Here is a 15,066-nt window from a genome sequence, read left to right as displayed (position 1 = left end):
ATGGGGGGGAATTGGGGTTAATATAGGTGCGGTTGTATAGATGCATGTGTGAGGGGCTGGCATGGCATCGGTTGTCGCGTGCGCTTCTTTGATATCTCGATGATGAGATTACTACGTGTGGATGATGACGTGCATAGATTCAATATTCCGTTCGCAGAGACGAAATGAGTACAATATGCAGGTACAGACGGCGCACAACTCCGGTGCGTATCATGAGGAGCAGAACTTTTGAACAATGGTATTGGTAGGATATATCAGCCTCAGTAAACCGCAGACACGCCATGCTTGCAATATGCACTCCATGTCGCCAAAGCAGCGACCTCACACAACATCAAACGCCAAAGTAAAAGCCCACCCAAAAAATGCTGTGGTATCAAGAAGAGATAAGGAAAAACGGATGTTAGTCTGCCAAGGCAGAAAACGTATATCAATGCTAAGCTCATTGCTCACTACCCTTCCCAGAACGCCATATATGCTCGAGATAAGAGTCAAGGAGATGGTAGCCTTGCTACGGCGCCACGGATTCTTCGACGGTGAGGAGCTAGCTCGCCATGTCGCAATCGCTTTTACAGTCGGAGCAAATCCAGTCGCGTGGTTTGTGGATTGGTATCATTGAGTGGGTGTCCTGTTGGGCGCATGCCCAGTGAAAGATCTGTCGTATGCAGTCCTATTGAGATGTTAATTGACGGAATTCTAGACGCACTTTGGGATTTGCAATACATACGGTGTCATGGCAGGTGATGATACCCGATCCTGGTGTCGCCGATGCATCTTGGCCACAGTAACATAAGCCGTAGGGTGGATCGTCATCTTCATTTTGAGGTGTTTTCAGTGGCTGTTCAACTTCCTGCGGTGGTGCTTCGCTCATATCCACATCGCCATCAGGATCTGGAGTAGTAGGAGTCAGGTAGCCATTGAGTGCTCGGTGGTACGACCTGTCAATATCGCCTAAAACGTCGGCAATATCGTCATCAAAGGAGTCGTCAAAAGCTGGTACTTTTGCTTTCCCCTTCCCTTTCCTGTCTCTTTTCGGCGCAGATCTTGTATGCACCCTCAGCCCGGCCGAGCCAATAGATGTCTCTTGGTTCTGAACGTCGAGTTCTTCTAAACGCTGAGACAACTCGTTGGCTTCATGAATGTTTGTCTCCTGGTCGTTGACTATCTCCAAGGCTTTGCTGTGTACGTCCTTGGAGATAATATCTTCCTCTAATAATTCATCGAGCTTTTGTGTGAATTCGCCCATGATACCGGCCCGCCATATCCGTACACCGCATTCTCGTGCGAACCGAACGGTGGCGTCTCCAACATGTATGTCTGATTGCAGGCTCTCTTCGTGCATAAAGTCATCGAAGAGTTTTATGAACCGTCTGGCAGATTCTGATAGGTTTGCTTTGTCGATTTCTGCGTGCTTCCAGCGATACAGCCATTCTTCATCCAGCTCGTCATCGCTCTCACTGATCTCTTCGCCAGGCTGAAGAGGTCTTCTGCTGAGTGATCGGAAGAAAGTAATACCTTTCGGAGGATTCGGTACAATGAATTTCTTTTTCTCCCTTTCTGGCCTAGACTGCACCTGGTCTGGAGGTTTACGTATCCTGGGTGCGGGCGCGACTTGCTGACCACTTGGGGCAAGTTTCGATCTCGCGTTTCTGGTAGCTTTGCCAAGTCTCGCAGCTCTTTCAAACTCGTTATCGCCTGCCAAGAATCTTCGTCTGTCGAAGGGTTTGGGGGGTGCAAGTACGCGCACATCATAAGGTTCGTCAGCGTTGTCGCTTGCACGTTGACGCTGTTCTGTTCTGTAGTTCGCCACTTCGCTCTCGAATCGCCAGTGCTCCACCCCGTGCTCGTCGACCTGCTCAAGGAAGACCTGGTAATCGAAATAGTCGTGCCAACTTATTAGGTGCATCTTAAGATCGTCAATGTCAGTGGTTTTTCTCTTCGAGCAATGCGGACACATGAGCTCTGATCGTTCAAGAGTATCATTCCCGTACACAAACGTGAGTTTGTAGCGGGGTTCCATGTCGAGAGGTGGTGTAGGATATGAGCTGGGAGGCTGCATAGAGCTTTTTAGGTGACGGTTGTAGCCTGTCAAGACCGAGTCTCTTTTAAGCGGGATCCAATGCATACTGACTTCTAGCCCGATACCGAGCTGTTTCCCAGATGCTTTCAGTGGTAAGGTTATCTTTCCCTGTGGCACATCGAAGATGTTCCCATACGACGTGGAAAGACGAGCTGATGCATCCGCGATCTTGACGCCCATGAAATCGTATAGGTCCTTGACGTTGTCGTGAGTTTCGAAATTGATACTCAACATGATCATGTGAATATCGTTATCATCGATTTTGGTGGGATCGGTGTACCAACTCTCGCGATCAATGACAATGGGCTCCACTTCGATCGAAGCTTCCTTTTCCGATCTATCGAATCCTCGCAGTGTTGCTTCCTGATCTGGGGGATTCTTGCAGGTGGGCATGGTCGACGATGAAACGATTGACGTTTTGATGTAGGTCGTCAATCGTAAGATATTCCGCACTTTCCGCGCTGGATCATTCGATCGACCATTTTGAGAAGACTCTGGGGCGTTCAGCGGCCGTATACTGTGCACCTCAAGAACGAAGGATCCCCCAGTTTTTTCTGCTGAGATCATATCGTCTAGTAGATCCCAGGATGGAGGTTGCCACTGAGAGCGAAAGCGGGGTCCTGTCTGTGAATACTGATCTTCGCTTTGGCTATGCGAGAGGCCCTGCTGCACTTGTTTTCGATTTCGCTCCAGGAACGGTAATCTCTTCGTCTTATACAGGTAGTCGTAGAAGATTATGTTGCCGAAAAACCTGTCTCGCCGTTCTAGCATGCTCTACCAGTGCACATGCATGTTAGAGAATGTCTCATTTGTCGAGAAACCGTGGTTCTTACAGAATTGAGTGGTTGCTCAGTTGCATCCTACAGCAACCGAGAATGTGTAATGAGAGCGCACATCGGTGGGATCAGGTGAGAGAAGATGGAGTTTGCTGCGGTCCTGCGCGGCTGATCAGAGCGGCGTTGCGGATGGAGATTGGGCGCGGAAGTGAAGATCGCGAGAAAGCAGGGTTGTTGTTGTTTCTAGCGGTCTGACGCCCCTGGCCAGCGTGCGTCTGTCCCACGATATAGAAAGACGCGCAACAATTACGCAAATTGCTCTTTTTGTTTTGAAATTGGCCGACAAAGAGTTGAATGTCTTGTGTTGATGGGATTCGTGTTTGTTGTTTCGCAGAGGTTTGTGGTCCGCGACGGCTACCAGGGACGACGCGATAGCGCACAAGCAGACAGCGCTCAGCCGGCGAGATGCTGAATCGCAACTTTCTGCGAGGCTTACTGTGCAGCAATGCGAACACGACGGACACCCCACACTCCTGACGGGTGTGTGCAGGCAAAGGTGTGTTGTGGCATGTGTCACGTGCACGGGCGTCACGGCTAAGCCGCATCGGCTGGCGGATCCCGGATGATCTCATTGATCCTCTTACCTCCGAAGGCCGCATGCATCGACATTTCACTATCGCAACACTCACTCTCAGTCCTCACACTCTTGACTCACACTTTGGCCTGCTCCATGCACCTCCGCGACTGCGTTCGAGGGCTTAGGAGCCCCTTATAGGCAGGACTCACAGCCAATCAGTCTACGATCTGGCCCCCCATAGTCACTGGACCCTACCTTGTGCGACATGGCCGTCACACTGAAGCGCAAACGCGGCGCAGTCTCGTATAAAGAGCCGAGTAGCGACGAAGATCTCTCCGAAAGCTCCGGCTATGAGCAGACGACCAGAAAGCGCACTGTCCCTACTCGACGATCGACTCGCCGCCCCCCAGCCGACGATGAAGCCGCCAGCGAAAGCGATCACTCTCCGCCAGAACCTGCCCCTATCAGGCAGCAACGCGGTTCACGCAGCTCACGTATTCGAGGTGCCCCACGGATATCATACAAAGATGTCAGCTCAGACGAGGAGGACGAAGAGGACCCAGATGCCGACTTCGAGCTGGAGGATGAGCGCGTCATGACAGTGAGGACAAGGTCGCGCCCGGTTGCAGCGCCGTCACCACGACCAGAGAAGATAGGAGGCACCAAGAGGAGTAGATCGCGAAGGAAAGCCGTCATAGGCGCACCGCTGAAGCCAAACAAGGAGGTTCAAGTCGAGCGCAAGACGACTATCCCCTCTGATGGACACAAGCCGGTATGTCTTCTGTACCTGATGGATCGATCAATGCTAATTCTCATATTCAGGCCTGGGCTTCCCTGCCATATCACGTACTCCTCCAGATCTTCGTGTACGCCTCCCATCCGCTCCACGACGAGAACATGAAGCCTACCGCAGCGATACCGTGGCTAGTACAAATGGCCAGGATGTGCTCAACCTTTACGAAACCGGCTCTGACGGCTCTGTATCGTAACCCGCCCATATTCGCCATCAGACAGACGCGCAAAGACCTCGTTCACCATCTGATCACTCCTCCACCAGGGGCTCACGATGACTATCGGGTCATGGTCAAAAGATTGGAGCTGGATGCTACACAGATGACTGCTTTGACGGATCACGCAAACAGCGCTGCCGACCTTGCGGCCCTGGTCCGGTCACTGACGACACTGCGGGAAATTGACATCTTTGATCCTATGGACCGGCCACCCTTTCGCCCGCGGCTTAGGCGACTTCGGCGCTGGGTATATCCTGCCGAGCTCTTTGATGCACTTCGCCAGACTAGCCTCCGCTTGAGAAGTTGGCGATGGAACAGCACGTTCTGTAGTCAAGGACCTCTATGGATCAAGACCATCCACGAAGGAACCGCATTTCAGAGTCTCCGCGATGTGTCGCTCGTCAAGTTCCACCCCGAAGTTGTTCGCGAGGACCCGGAAGAGGATGACGGTCGACCTACAGTAGAAGAACTGCTGGCATCTGCGCTGGCTGTGCTCCCTAATCTCAGAAGCTTGTCCTTTGAGACTTGTGGTGTTATCAGCGGGCGTCTGCTTCCATTGTTGCCCACTGATCTCACCAGTCTCAGCATCATCAACTGCGGCGAGCTACTCTCTGATGCATTCCAGGCTTTTTTGGCCACACATGGCTCTCACCTCGAGGAGCTAACCCTCAATCATAACCAGGCTCTAGACATGTCATTCCTAGTCGACTTGAAGCGTTCTTGCCCTAAGCTCGAGGTCCTCAGAATGGATGCTACCTACTACAGCTCTCTTGTCATGTCCTCGGATAACGAGCCTCTCTACGAGACGCTTCTTGGCGAGAACGAAATGCCCACCTGGCCAACATCACTTCGTACCCTTGACTGCCAGTACTTGCGGAACTGGAATTCGAAGTCTGCAGACAACTTCTTCAGCTCGCTCATCAACTCTGCTGAAGAACTTCCCCTGCTTCAGGAGATCACTATCATCGCAATGGTGGACACCGACTGGCGGCAGAGAGCCGAGTTCAGACAGAAGTGGACTGCCAAGTTCAGAAAGGTCTTTGCAAGAAAGTGGGAAACACCTGATCCCATCCTTGCGTCTCTCAGAGCTTTTAGAGAATGGAAGGCTCGCGGCGACGACGGGGAGAAGGTGGACTCTTTCATTGAAGGCGTTTCTGAAGAAATGGCGGAGAAGGCTGACCCGGTTTTGGCAGACGACGCTGATGGTAGCGAAAGTGACGTTCCTCTGGTACCGTCACGCGTGCAGAAGCAAGAAGAACGCTGGGGTTCGAAGCGTCTTCGTTCTCGCTCAAAAGCAGCTCTAAGCTACGATGAGGAGTCCAACGAAGACGCTGCCTCGGAGGAAGAGGCGGCTTCAGATGAAGAAGAGCCTTTTGTGCAAGGTCGATGCCACACCGTCATTTTCCGCATCGACAACTTCCGACCGCGCGAGGAAATATTCAACGAGGCCGACTTCCTTGACGCAGAGCCCAGTGGGGATGAGGAGTGGAACGGTAACGATAACGAAAATGACGATGGAGGCGGGTATGCGTGGTGATCCACTTTCATTAAGGAGTAATCTTGGGTGTTTGGGTTTCAGGTGCGGGTATGACGTCTTGTACAGATATGACAGGCGTCGGGCTTTGGGGTTCATGCTCGGATCAAGACAGGAACTATGCATTAGGGAGGCGTTTATGTGGTTGGTTATTCAGATATCCGTGTGTTAGTATTGGGTTGCATCGGGCGCAAAGGTCGGGCTCTGGGAACCGTTTGGCAGCTGTCTCAGCCACATGTAGAAGCCAGCCATGCCAAGCGATCATCGGGTTTGCCGTGTGAATGTGATTAGCTTGTTTGTGATGGCAGCGATGCAAGGCAGCTGAAGAAACACATTCGCGCGCAAGACATGCGTCACTCGAGTGACTGCGCAAGTGCACAGCCTCGCAGAGCGTCCCAGCATCCTGGCCAATCCCCACCATGACCGCTAACAAGGACCACCCGCCCATTGCTGCTCGCACTCCTGTCATATAACCGCTGGCTGCGATGTGTTGATATTTCCGGCCGCCTCTCTTCCTATACTGAATCTCTCTTATATTCTTCCTCCTCCCTTCCTATCGCATCCCCCCTTTGTACCCCGCCATCCCCTGCTCTCCACACCGACGACATGGCGGTACCCACACCTCCCATCCCGCCTGTCTCGCCAGACTCGGGCCCTACCGACCCTACGCTTCCCAAGCTGCCCGCTGGATGGATAGCGCAGTGGGATAACTCGTACGTCTCTCTCCCAAGCATAATAGAAGACACGCTGGCTGCCCCGCCTCCGCACCACATGCCCCGCGACACGAAACTGACATAGACCACAGATCCCGAAAGTATTACTGTACGTAGCCTTGGCCGCATCATCGCGCGATTTATCTCCACAACCACGCCTCGGCCCGCGAATGAAGCAAAACATACTGACACCAGGGCGATAGATGTCCAGATCAGTACCGGCGTCTCGCAATGGGAACTGCCCACGAGCGAAGCGCCCGTAGGCGGCTCCTCGTCCCACAGCACACCCGCGCAACAGACGAACCCATACAACGTCCCCGGCACCTCAGGCCCCGATGCAGGCGACGGACAAAGAGGCATGGGCGACGGCCCGACTGGCGACAGGGCAGGTGGATTGGGTGTACGCGACATGCTACTTGGGCATCAATCGGGCGCTGGCTGACAATGGAGATAGGGCTTCGCGATGAACGCGCTCATGGGCAACAAGCAGAGTAATAGTGGACATGGCGGCGGTGGCTCGGGAAACCTCGTCGGTCAACTCGCTGGATCGTTCCTCGGAGGTGGAAAACAACATGGTGGTTCTTCTGGGGGTCACTCTGGTGGCGGTGGTGCGGGACAGCTTGTTGGACAGCTGGCTAGTGGCCTGCTAGGTGGTGGGAAGCAGCATGGAAGTTCTGGAGGTCAACATGGTGGCAGCGCTGGCCACGCATCGAGCGGTGGTGGTGGTCTTGGAGGCATGCTTGGAAGCGTCCTCGGTGGAGGATCATCGGTATGGACATGAGTCTCGACTCAGAGAAACGCGCTGACAACATCTAGCACAACAAGCCCAATAACGGCGACTACGGCTACTCCGGTGCCTCGTCAGGCGGCACCTACACCGGCACCGCCCCGCCAACGTCCTACAACCCCAGCGCTCAAGGCGGCCAATACGGCGGCAGCGCTCCAAGCCATGGCTACTCATCTCCAGGTCCTGGACAACAATACGGTCAGGGTCAAGCCCACGGAGGCTACGGCGGACAACACTCTCCGCCCCAGCAGCAACAGCACGGCCAACACGGCCAACACGGCCAGCATCAAAGCTACGGCTCGCAAGCTGGATTCGGTGAACAGTCAGGATACGGTGGGCCAGCACCAGGCTACGGTCAAGGACCACCGGCAGGCGGCCCACCAGGCGGCTACGGACAACAAGGTATGAACAATGTCACCGCGAAAGGGGAAGACGTGAGAACTAACATTCATCTAGCTGGCTACGGAGGTCCGGCATACGGCGCACCAACCGGTCCCTACGGCGGCGCCGCAAACTACGATAACCACCAGCACAACCAGTACGGCGGTGCTCCCACGCACGCCAACCAATATGGCGGCGGTCAACAGTATCCTCCTCCTCCTGGTGGCCATCAGGCTGGGTACGGAGGCCCGCCGAGCCACCACACTCCTCAGCCGGGTTGGCAGTAAATCTATCGCACTCGATCGGCCGATTCGTTGCGCGGTACTTGGATAAAGGGGTACACGGTCTCGGGTAGATTGCGGTATAGCAGTATGGCGATGAGAGAGGAACGGACGATGTTCAGTGTTTTGAACATCGTGTCTTGGTCTTGCTAGAGATACCTTTCTGAACTGTGTAGATTGAATAATCTTTGTTCTCTTCCTGAGTCCTGTCTTGTGTTTTCCCAGTGATCTGGCATAGCAGTGTCCGTGGCTCTTTGGCATCGGGACTCATTTCGATGGGTAGGTCTGGTCGTAATCTCGACTTCGATCGCAGCCTGATTCTTCCTACGTCGTTTTCCCTCGCTTGACTGATATCTGTGTAGTACGAGGGCCGGTAACTGCGCGTGTCTGGGGCGTATCGAGGACTGGCAATCCGACATGTCTCTTTTGTCAACCGCGCCGGTTGCCCTCTTTCCCTCAGCTCTCCCCGAAACTTTCCACATAGCCGTCGCTGTGCACCACCATGCCCATTCAACTCGTACATGCCATATTCCTCACCCAAACAAATCCCCTCCATCCCCACTCCCACTCCCACCCAAACACCCCAATACACCCCCCTCCCCCACAACCCTCCACGCCACACTCACCCTCCCCTGTCCTTGTCCCACCCCCTCAACTCCAGGTACCTCATACCCCTCACAGCTCCCCACCCACCCACTCAAACTCGCCCGGAACCCACGCGCATCCTGCCGCGGAATCCGCACCCATACTTCCCGACCATGTATCTTGAGTGTGTCGATGGGGATCGCGGTGCCGGTGGTACCGAGGTAGGCGCGCAGGGGGGCGGTGAGGAGGGTTGAGGTTAGGAGGGGGGAGATGGAGGGTGTGGGTGTGGGAGGAGATGGGTTGGATGGGTTGGACGGGGTGGTGGGAGGTAAGGAAGCGGTTCCTGGTGTGAGGAGGATAAGGTGGAAGTAACTCCAGCTGGTTTTTCGGAATGTGGTCTGGTGCAGGATATGAATAGCCTTTTCGGTGGGCTTGTCTTTGCGTTTGCGCTTTTTGGTGGTTGGTGTGTTTGGGGTGAGAGGTGCGTCGGGTACGGCTGTGTCTTCTGTGGTGGGCGCGAGCGCGTTCGTGGAGGTTAGAGGGTCTGGATCGGCGGTCGCAGAGGCTTTCGGGGCCGTTTGAGTAGATATTGGTGCCATAACGAGGGTTGCTGAGCGTGCGCGCAAGCTGGGTATGCTCGTGTAAATGTTGGAGCTCCGAGGTATCTTGACGCGAAACTTTTGGCGGGGTTAACTAGCGCGGCTTTCTTATCTCCGGTCCTTCGCGTCTGAAGATTCCGAGACAATTGGTAGTAAAGAAGTTGGTAAATCTGTTGGGAAGGTATTGTTTGATGAAGATGAATGGGTTTTAGATTGTGAACATGTCCGAAGCTACATAATATATACCCTCCAGACAGGAGTTTAGTGTTTACCAACAAGGACTCGATAGAAATGAACATCGTCGTCATGACATCCTTTAAAAAGACCCAGATACGACTATTTAACGCCTTCGAACTCCGCTTTGTTCATCCCAAGCCATTAATCGTCCTTCACATGGTCGTCCCAGATCCATGATCCCACAACCTATGTGCCGTCTCAAGAGTGGAAAACCTTCTCCAACCTCTCCAGCAAAAGATCCGCGTGGTGCTTTTGGAAGATTAGCATGGGCCTCAACCTAACTGCCCTCTCTCCCGACCCGCCGATGTTGACACCCTCGCCCTTCGCCTTCCTGAGCACCTCATCCCTCCTCACACTATCAAACGCAATAAACGTTCCCTGCCCCTTCCCCCTCAGATTCTGAATCTCCTGCGGGAACCTCTCGCTCAACCTCTGCAGGCCCGCAAAGAGATAATCACCCGTCGCCGCAGTGTTATTAACAAGATCCATCCGGTTGATCTCTTGAATGATAGACCGGAAGAGAATAGCCCTCGCCGGATCACCCATCCAAGTATTAAACTGGCGATACGGTTTATTCGGCCTCAGCTCATTATCCCCAAAGTAATACCCCGCCGTCTGCGCTTTCTTGCTAAAAGTAACCATATCAGGCGGCGCATCCAACCCCCAGTGTTCATGCGCCCAGAACTTGCCGGTCGCGCCGACGCCCGTTTGCACTTCGTCGACGATGAGGAGGACGTTGTGTTTCTTGGTGAGGGCGCGCAGGCCGCGGAAGAAGAAGGGCGTGGCGTGGTTGTCGCCGCCTTCGGATTGGACGGGCTCGATTACCACGGCCGCGGGTGGGTTGTGGTAGTTTAGGAGGATGGATTCGGTTTCGTCGAGGCAGCGCTGTTCTTCTGCTGCGTTTTCGGCTTCATGTTCATGAAGGGGGTATTTTAGAACGGGGAAGGGGGCTTGGGGCCAATCGAAGGCGGGGATGTCGAGCTTGTGGATGGGTTTGGAGCGCGTGGTTGAGAGACTGCCGAAGAGGCGGCCGTGGAAACCGGTTTTGAAGGAGAGGATCGACATGTCGGGTGCGCCGGGCGCTTTGTTGTTCATGGACGAGGATATGTCTTCGGCGGAGAAGTCGGCGTCGATGCCGCCGCGTTGTTGTTGTCGCTTCCACATGAAGGCGGCTTTGTAGGCGAGCTCGTTGGCGTCGGAGCCGGCTTGCGCGGTGAAGACTTGGTTGAGGCCCTTGGGCGCGACGGATAGGATGCCCGTTTCGAGGATGTCGGCCCAGTCGTGCTGCGGGAAGTTTCCTAGTGCCGGCCGGTTGATGATGGCGGAGGCCATGTCGGGGGAGGTGGCGGCGAGCAGGAGGGACGGGTTGTTGTAGCCTACGGGGATGGAGGCGATTTGGGCGTATACGTCGAGGAGGACGTTGCCGTCGAGGTCTGCGATGCTGGAAGATGTCAATTGGTATTCTTTCCTGGATGTATGGAGGACGTACTAGTTGCCATAGCTTTGCGAGTAATCGGCCATCATGTTCAAGCTCCTGGTGTCAAAGACCTTGCTTAGTCTTTCGATAGCCTTCTTGCTCTCCGGGCCGGGTATTTGAGTCTTCACAGTAGGCTGGCGAGGCTCATCTGGGAAGAAGGAATGCTCGCCGCTCTCTGCAACTGCGGCTGCTGCTGCAGAGGCATGTCTTTTCTGTGATGCAATTGGTGCCCTGGAAGCTACGCGAGCATTTGTGCGAAAAGCTGGGGCTCGAAGACGCCCTGCGGTGCGAGCGAGAGACGCCATCGTGGTCGTCGTCACAATAGTTGTTGTCGGAAGAAAGACGGCGTATAGCTGTGTTGACACTGCGGGGAGCTAATGCGGGGAGACGCGACGCGTAGATGTGAACTCTGCCACACCACAAAAACGACGTATATCGAATGAAAAGGTAAGACAGTAAAAGACGAAAATATCACCGATGAGTAAGAGCGATATCGCGTCTTATAGAAGCCGGAATTGTTTATCTATGCCGTGATATCGCTGATAGAGCTCCATGGTCAACCGGCCCTAACCCGTTGCTATCCCCGCAAAAGCTCGTCCAAGCGAGCCCCTCCAAAGCTTGACCCACTTTCGAGCTTGTCTAAACCAACTCCAATCTGGCAATGTGATCCGCTACACGCTGCAGACGCCGTGCACGCCAGGTCCATCTTCCACGTTAATCACATCGAAACCCTTCTTGAGATTTTTGAGGTACGCGTCCGAGTCTCGCTATCCTTGCTCATCCACAGGAAGTGCGGCTGCGCCATGATCCCAGATATCGTTGAAGCCGTACTCCGGAAGCGGTTCCATGTTACAGTCGAGCACGGCTCTTGTCATCATGATGGCGTCTTTCTTGCCCTCCAGGGCTGCATCTCCGAGATGAAGATACCTAGGTACCGTCTTTATTCTGCGCTCAGATGATCGCTTTGATGTTCGCACCGGTACCGCTGTCACCGTCATTTGGCTTTACATCATGGATATACAGTCCATCGCCCGTTTCGGCCCGCGCATAGTGGATGAGGACGTTGCCGTTATGCCTCTCCTCTGTATGCCAGTCACGCCATTTGTCGTCCTGGTCTTGAGGCTCAAACCCGGCTTTGAGCTTCACAAAGTCAGCCTCGCTGATATTCACATCCCAAGACGTGGTATCAGTGCAGGCTATGGGCTTCTTTGCATGTTGCCTCAATGTCGAGGGTACCTAGATCGTACTTTTGAGTCTGCGGCTAGGTACCGCTGGAGTAGATGAGATCTGCTTGGACCCTAATTGCGTCAGGCGTCGGCGGACGTTTCCGACAACAACCCAATCTAGGTAGCGAGGCGGATAAGGCTGAGCGAAGAGGCCGCCCGCAGGCGGGTATGTTCGTATATGCTGATGCTGAAACTGAATGTCTCTTCATCTCTGACCATCTGGGCATGACGTGACGGGGCGAAGATCACGGCCTGTAAGTACGCGCGTAGACCCAGGTGTAAGCGCCGCAATCCTTCGCGACAAGACCTACGTCAGCTGCGAGGCACAGTATTACACTTTTTTTTTCCTCTTCGAGAGATTTGTATTTCCGTGCCACCATCTCACATCTTGGCTATCGAGACATGGAGTAGGCCTGTTACTGTAGTCACATCAAGTATCGTTCAAGGCAACTTTGGGGCCATTCGCAAGAAACGACGTTTCGCGGGTGGTGTCCGATACTGAACGCCTCGCTGTCTTACTGTTCTTCTCCCGCGCGTTTTACTTTGAAACAACTTTTACGAAAGATGGCTGATTGACATGCCTTGGCCCCTCAGACTCTATGCCTGGTTACACATCCTTCATATACTTTCGTTCCAGTTCAGAGCGTTGTTGTACTCATTGCCACTTCGGCGCGGCGTTCCATAGCTGCAGGGCGTAATCGCTGACAGGAACGCAGGGCAATCAACAAAGGGATACACGCAAGGCACCGAAAGTCATGGAGAGCTATGGATGAAGAAACTTGCATTACGATGTCTACGGCGATCTCCCCGCATAATCCATCGCTTGCGTCCACCGATTAGCATGAATATGAGCTTCCACGCCCACACTCTCCACCTCAGCGCGCAAGCTCTCGCATCGGGCTTTCAAAGCTTCGTCGGCAGACCAATGACAAGACATGCGTATTTCTTTGAGGCAAGGTAACTGCTCGTCCTTTTTCTCAGCAAAGCCGTGAAACATGGTTTCGAGGGTTTGCTTGTGCTGTTGCGGTCTCCCCTCAAATACTTGAACCCCGTCGATTGTCTCTGACAAGGCCGTGGAGTTGTGGTCGTCGTCACGGCTTTTCCACTCTTCTGATGTTAGGAACAACCGAGTGACCGAAGCGGGGACTAGGCCACACATCAGAAGATTGACATGAGACTGATCTGCAGGATCCGTTCCGAGGTGGGCGGCGGATCTAATGACGCAAGTCGCAAGGTCAAGAGGGATCTCTAGCTTGTGCAGACGCGGGAAGTCGCGCATGGTCGCTGTTCCAAGCGCGATCTTGCCGCTAAATTCGCGCTTTGTGATGGACAGCTCTTCGAGATGGCTGCCAGCCTCCTTGCCGATAGTCGTAACGAGGTCGCAAATATCCCAAACTCGACTGAGTTGCTTGTCAGAGTGAGAGTAAACGAGCGTTTTCAGGCGCGGCGTGTAGCGCAGGAAGTGTTGCATAGTGGGACCATCGAGGTTGCAGCCACGCAGGTAGGCTATTTCCAGTGTTCCGCCCACAGGGGGCGGGATTGGTTGACATGGAGAAGCGGGCTCGCGAGCTTCAATGTCGGATATGGAGGTGGGGCCGTGGAATGTATGGATGTTTGGAAGGGCCAGGAGCGGAGTAATCTTGTTCAGGACAAGACCTTGCCGCATTGCATATGAGAACCCAGTCTTCAGGGTGGTCACCAATGCGAGACTAGCATTGGTCGAAGTGGCGTTGAGTTGACGCGCATGATGGACGATGGCCTCAAAGAGCTTATCGGTTTCTTTGTCGTGTGTCCAGCGAAAGGGAAGAATTACGGTCTTGACGTTGGGCAGCAGTGTTAGAAGAAACGACGAGGCAGCCTGAGTATATTGGTTGTCTTCCAGACCTCGTTCATACTTTTCGAAGTAGTCCTGCCACTCGTTGTCTGACAAGTACTTCGAACTGGCGAATAAGTCGCGAACGGTCTCAGGACGATAGCCATCCCTTTCCATGATCCAGAGGCGCCCGCCAACAGGTAGCCGAAGGTCCGCCTTGAAATCTGCATGCTCGATGTAGCGCGCAACAACTGGCTCTTCAGCGATTCGGGCTATGAGTTCAAACGGCGTTCTGATGGTGAGGGAAGGGTATTTGTCCTTGACATAATAACTGAAATTGCGAAAGTGCGAGCGGAGTTCGTTGTGGTGCTTGAGCAAGGGCTTGCAAAGCGTGTGAAACTTGCGACAAGACAGACACAGGCTCTCGAAGCCTTCTGGGATCGTATGGTCGACGATGAGCACGAGTAGCTCGTCAGCCAACTTAAGTAAAGCCATGGCGGCGCTGTAGACGGCCTTGAGAAAGCGGGGGCGTTGGAAGGGGTCGAAGATCCAAAGTCTACGGAGGTGGTTCGGCAGACAGTGTCGAAGTGAAGCCTTGGGGTCCGTGATATGTGTAGTAGATGTTGTTTCGGGCTGACGTCATGCCTTCAGGACAGACCCTGGCGGAGGACTTTAGCGACTAAGGAAGGGTCTCTATTGGATAGACCTGCCCTGGCTTACAAGCCCGCCAAGCCGGCCTCGCCCTCTGATCCAGGCTCATCCTCAACCGACTCCTCTATTCCATGCCCACATCATGAAAAAAAATACGCCTTTGACTCAGACGGGGCGTATGCGATGGAGTTTGGAAACTCGGAGTGATTCAGACTGGGGCCTTGTCTTGCCCTCAACCGAATGCTCCTATCCACCACCGCTCCTTTTCCAGACCCCGTATTACACAACTTCGCGTTGTCTTCATCACGTTCCCGTCTTATCCGCGTTCTAACGAGGAGCTCC

General features: G+C 54.0%; 7 protein-coding genes across 7 annotated transcripts; 2 read left to right on the top strand and 5 right to left on the bottom strand.

Moving 5' to 3' along the window:
* Positions 1-667: 667 nt before the first annotated feature.
* Positions 668-2,470, bottom strand: J4E86_003717 (uncharacterized protein; the record flags this gene model as incomplete). Its single annotated transcript, XM_051444269.1, has 1 exon — positions 668-2,470. The coding sequence occupies one exon, from the start codon at positions 2,468-2,470 to the stop codon at positions 668-670; it is 1,803 nt and encodes a 600-aa protein (XP_051303894.1).
* Positions 2,471-3,695: 1,225 nt separating this feature from the next.
* J4E86_003716 (uncharacterized protein) lies at positions 3,696-5,977 on the top strand (the record flags this gene model as incomplete). The annotated part of the gene is made up of 2 exons (XM_051444268.1): positions 3,696-4,202; positions 4,253-5,977. The coding sequence occupies 2 exons, from the start codon at positions 3,696-3,698 to the stop codon at positions 5,975-5,977; spliced, it is 2,232 nt and encodes a 743-aa protein (XP_051303893.1).
* A 603-nt stretch (positions 5,978-6,580) lies between these two features.
* Positions 6,581-8,142, top strand: J4E86_003715 (uncharacterized protein; the record flags this gene model as incomplete). The annotated part of the gene is made up of 5 exons (XM_051444267.1): positions 6,581-6,687; positions 6,883-7,087; positions 7,142-7,456; positions 7,504-7,876; positions 7,931-8,142. The coding sequence occupies 5 exons, from the start codon at positions 6,581-6,583 to the stop codon at positions 8,140-8,142; spliced, it is 1,212 nt and encodes a 403-aa protein (XP_051303892.1).
* A 2-nt stretch (positions 8,143-8,144) lies between these two features.
* Positions 8,145-8,407, bottom strand: J4E86_003714 (uncharacterized protein; the record flags this gene model as incomplete). Its single annotated transcript, XM_051444266.1, has 2 exons — positions 8,145-8,275; positions 8,296-8,407. 2 exons carry the CDS (start codon positions 8,405-8,407, stop codon positions 8,145-8,147), a joined length of 243 nt encoding a protein of 80 aa, XP_051303891.1.
* A 404-nt stretch (positions 8,408-8,811) lies between these two features.
* Positions 8,812-9,320, bottom strand: J4E86_003713 (uncharacterized protein; the record flags this gene model as incomplete). Its single annotated transcript, XM_051444265.1, has 2 exons — positions 8,812-8,861; positions 8,894-9,320. 2 exons carry the CDS (start codon positions 9,318-9,320, stop codon positions 8,812-8,814), a joined length of 477 nt encoding a protein of 158 aa, XP_051303890.1.
* Positions 9,321-9,755: 435 nt separating this feature from the next.
* J4E86_003712 (uncharacterized protein) lies at positions 9,756-11,339 on the bottom strand (the record flags this gene model as incomplete). The annotated part of the gene is made up of 2 exons (XM_051444264.1): positions 9,756-10,998; positions 11,047-11,339. The coding sequence occupies 2 exons, from the start codon at positions 11,337-11,339 to the stop codon at positions 9,756-9,758; spliced, it is 1,536 nt and encodes a 511-aa protein (XP_051303889.1).
* A 1,714-nt stretch (positions 11,340-13,053) lies between these two features.
* Positions 13,054-14,568, bottom strand: J4E86_003711 (uncharacterized protein; the record flags this gene model as incomplete). Its single annotated transcript, XM_051444263.1, has 1 exon — positions 13,054-14,568. The coding sequence occupies one exon, from the start codon at positions 14,566-14,568 to the stop codon at positions 13,054-13,056; it is 1,515 nt and encodes a 504-aa protein (XP_051303888.1).
* Positions 14,569-15,066: the final 498 nt, after the last annotated feature.

This window comes from Alternaria arbusti, assembly GCF_024043155.1.
Source record: "Alternaria arbusti strain BMP 1465 chromosome Unknown scaffold_4, whole genome shotgun sequence".
Lineage (NCBI taxonomy): Eukaryota > Fungi > Ascomycota > Dothideomycetes > Pleosporales > Pleosporaceae > Alternaria > Alternaria arbusti.
This window is presented reverse-complemented; position numbering and strand designations above follow the sequence as displayed.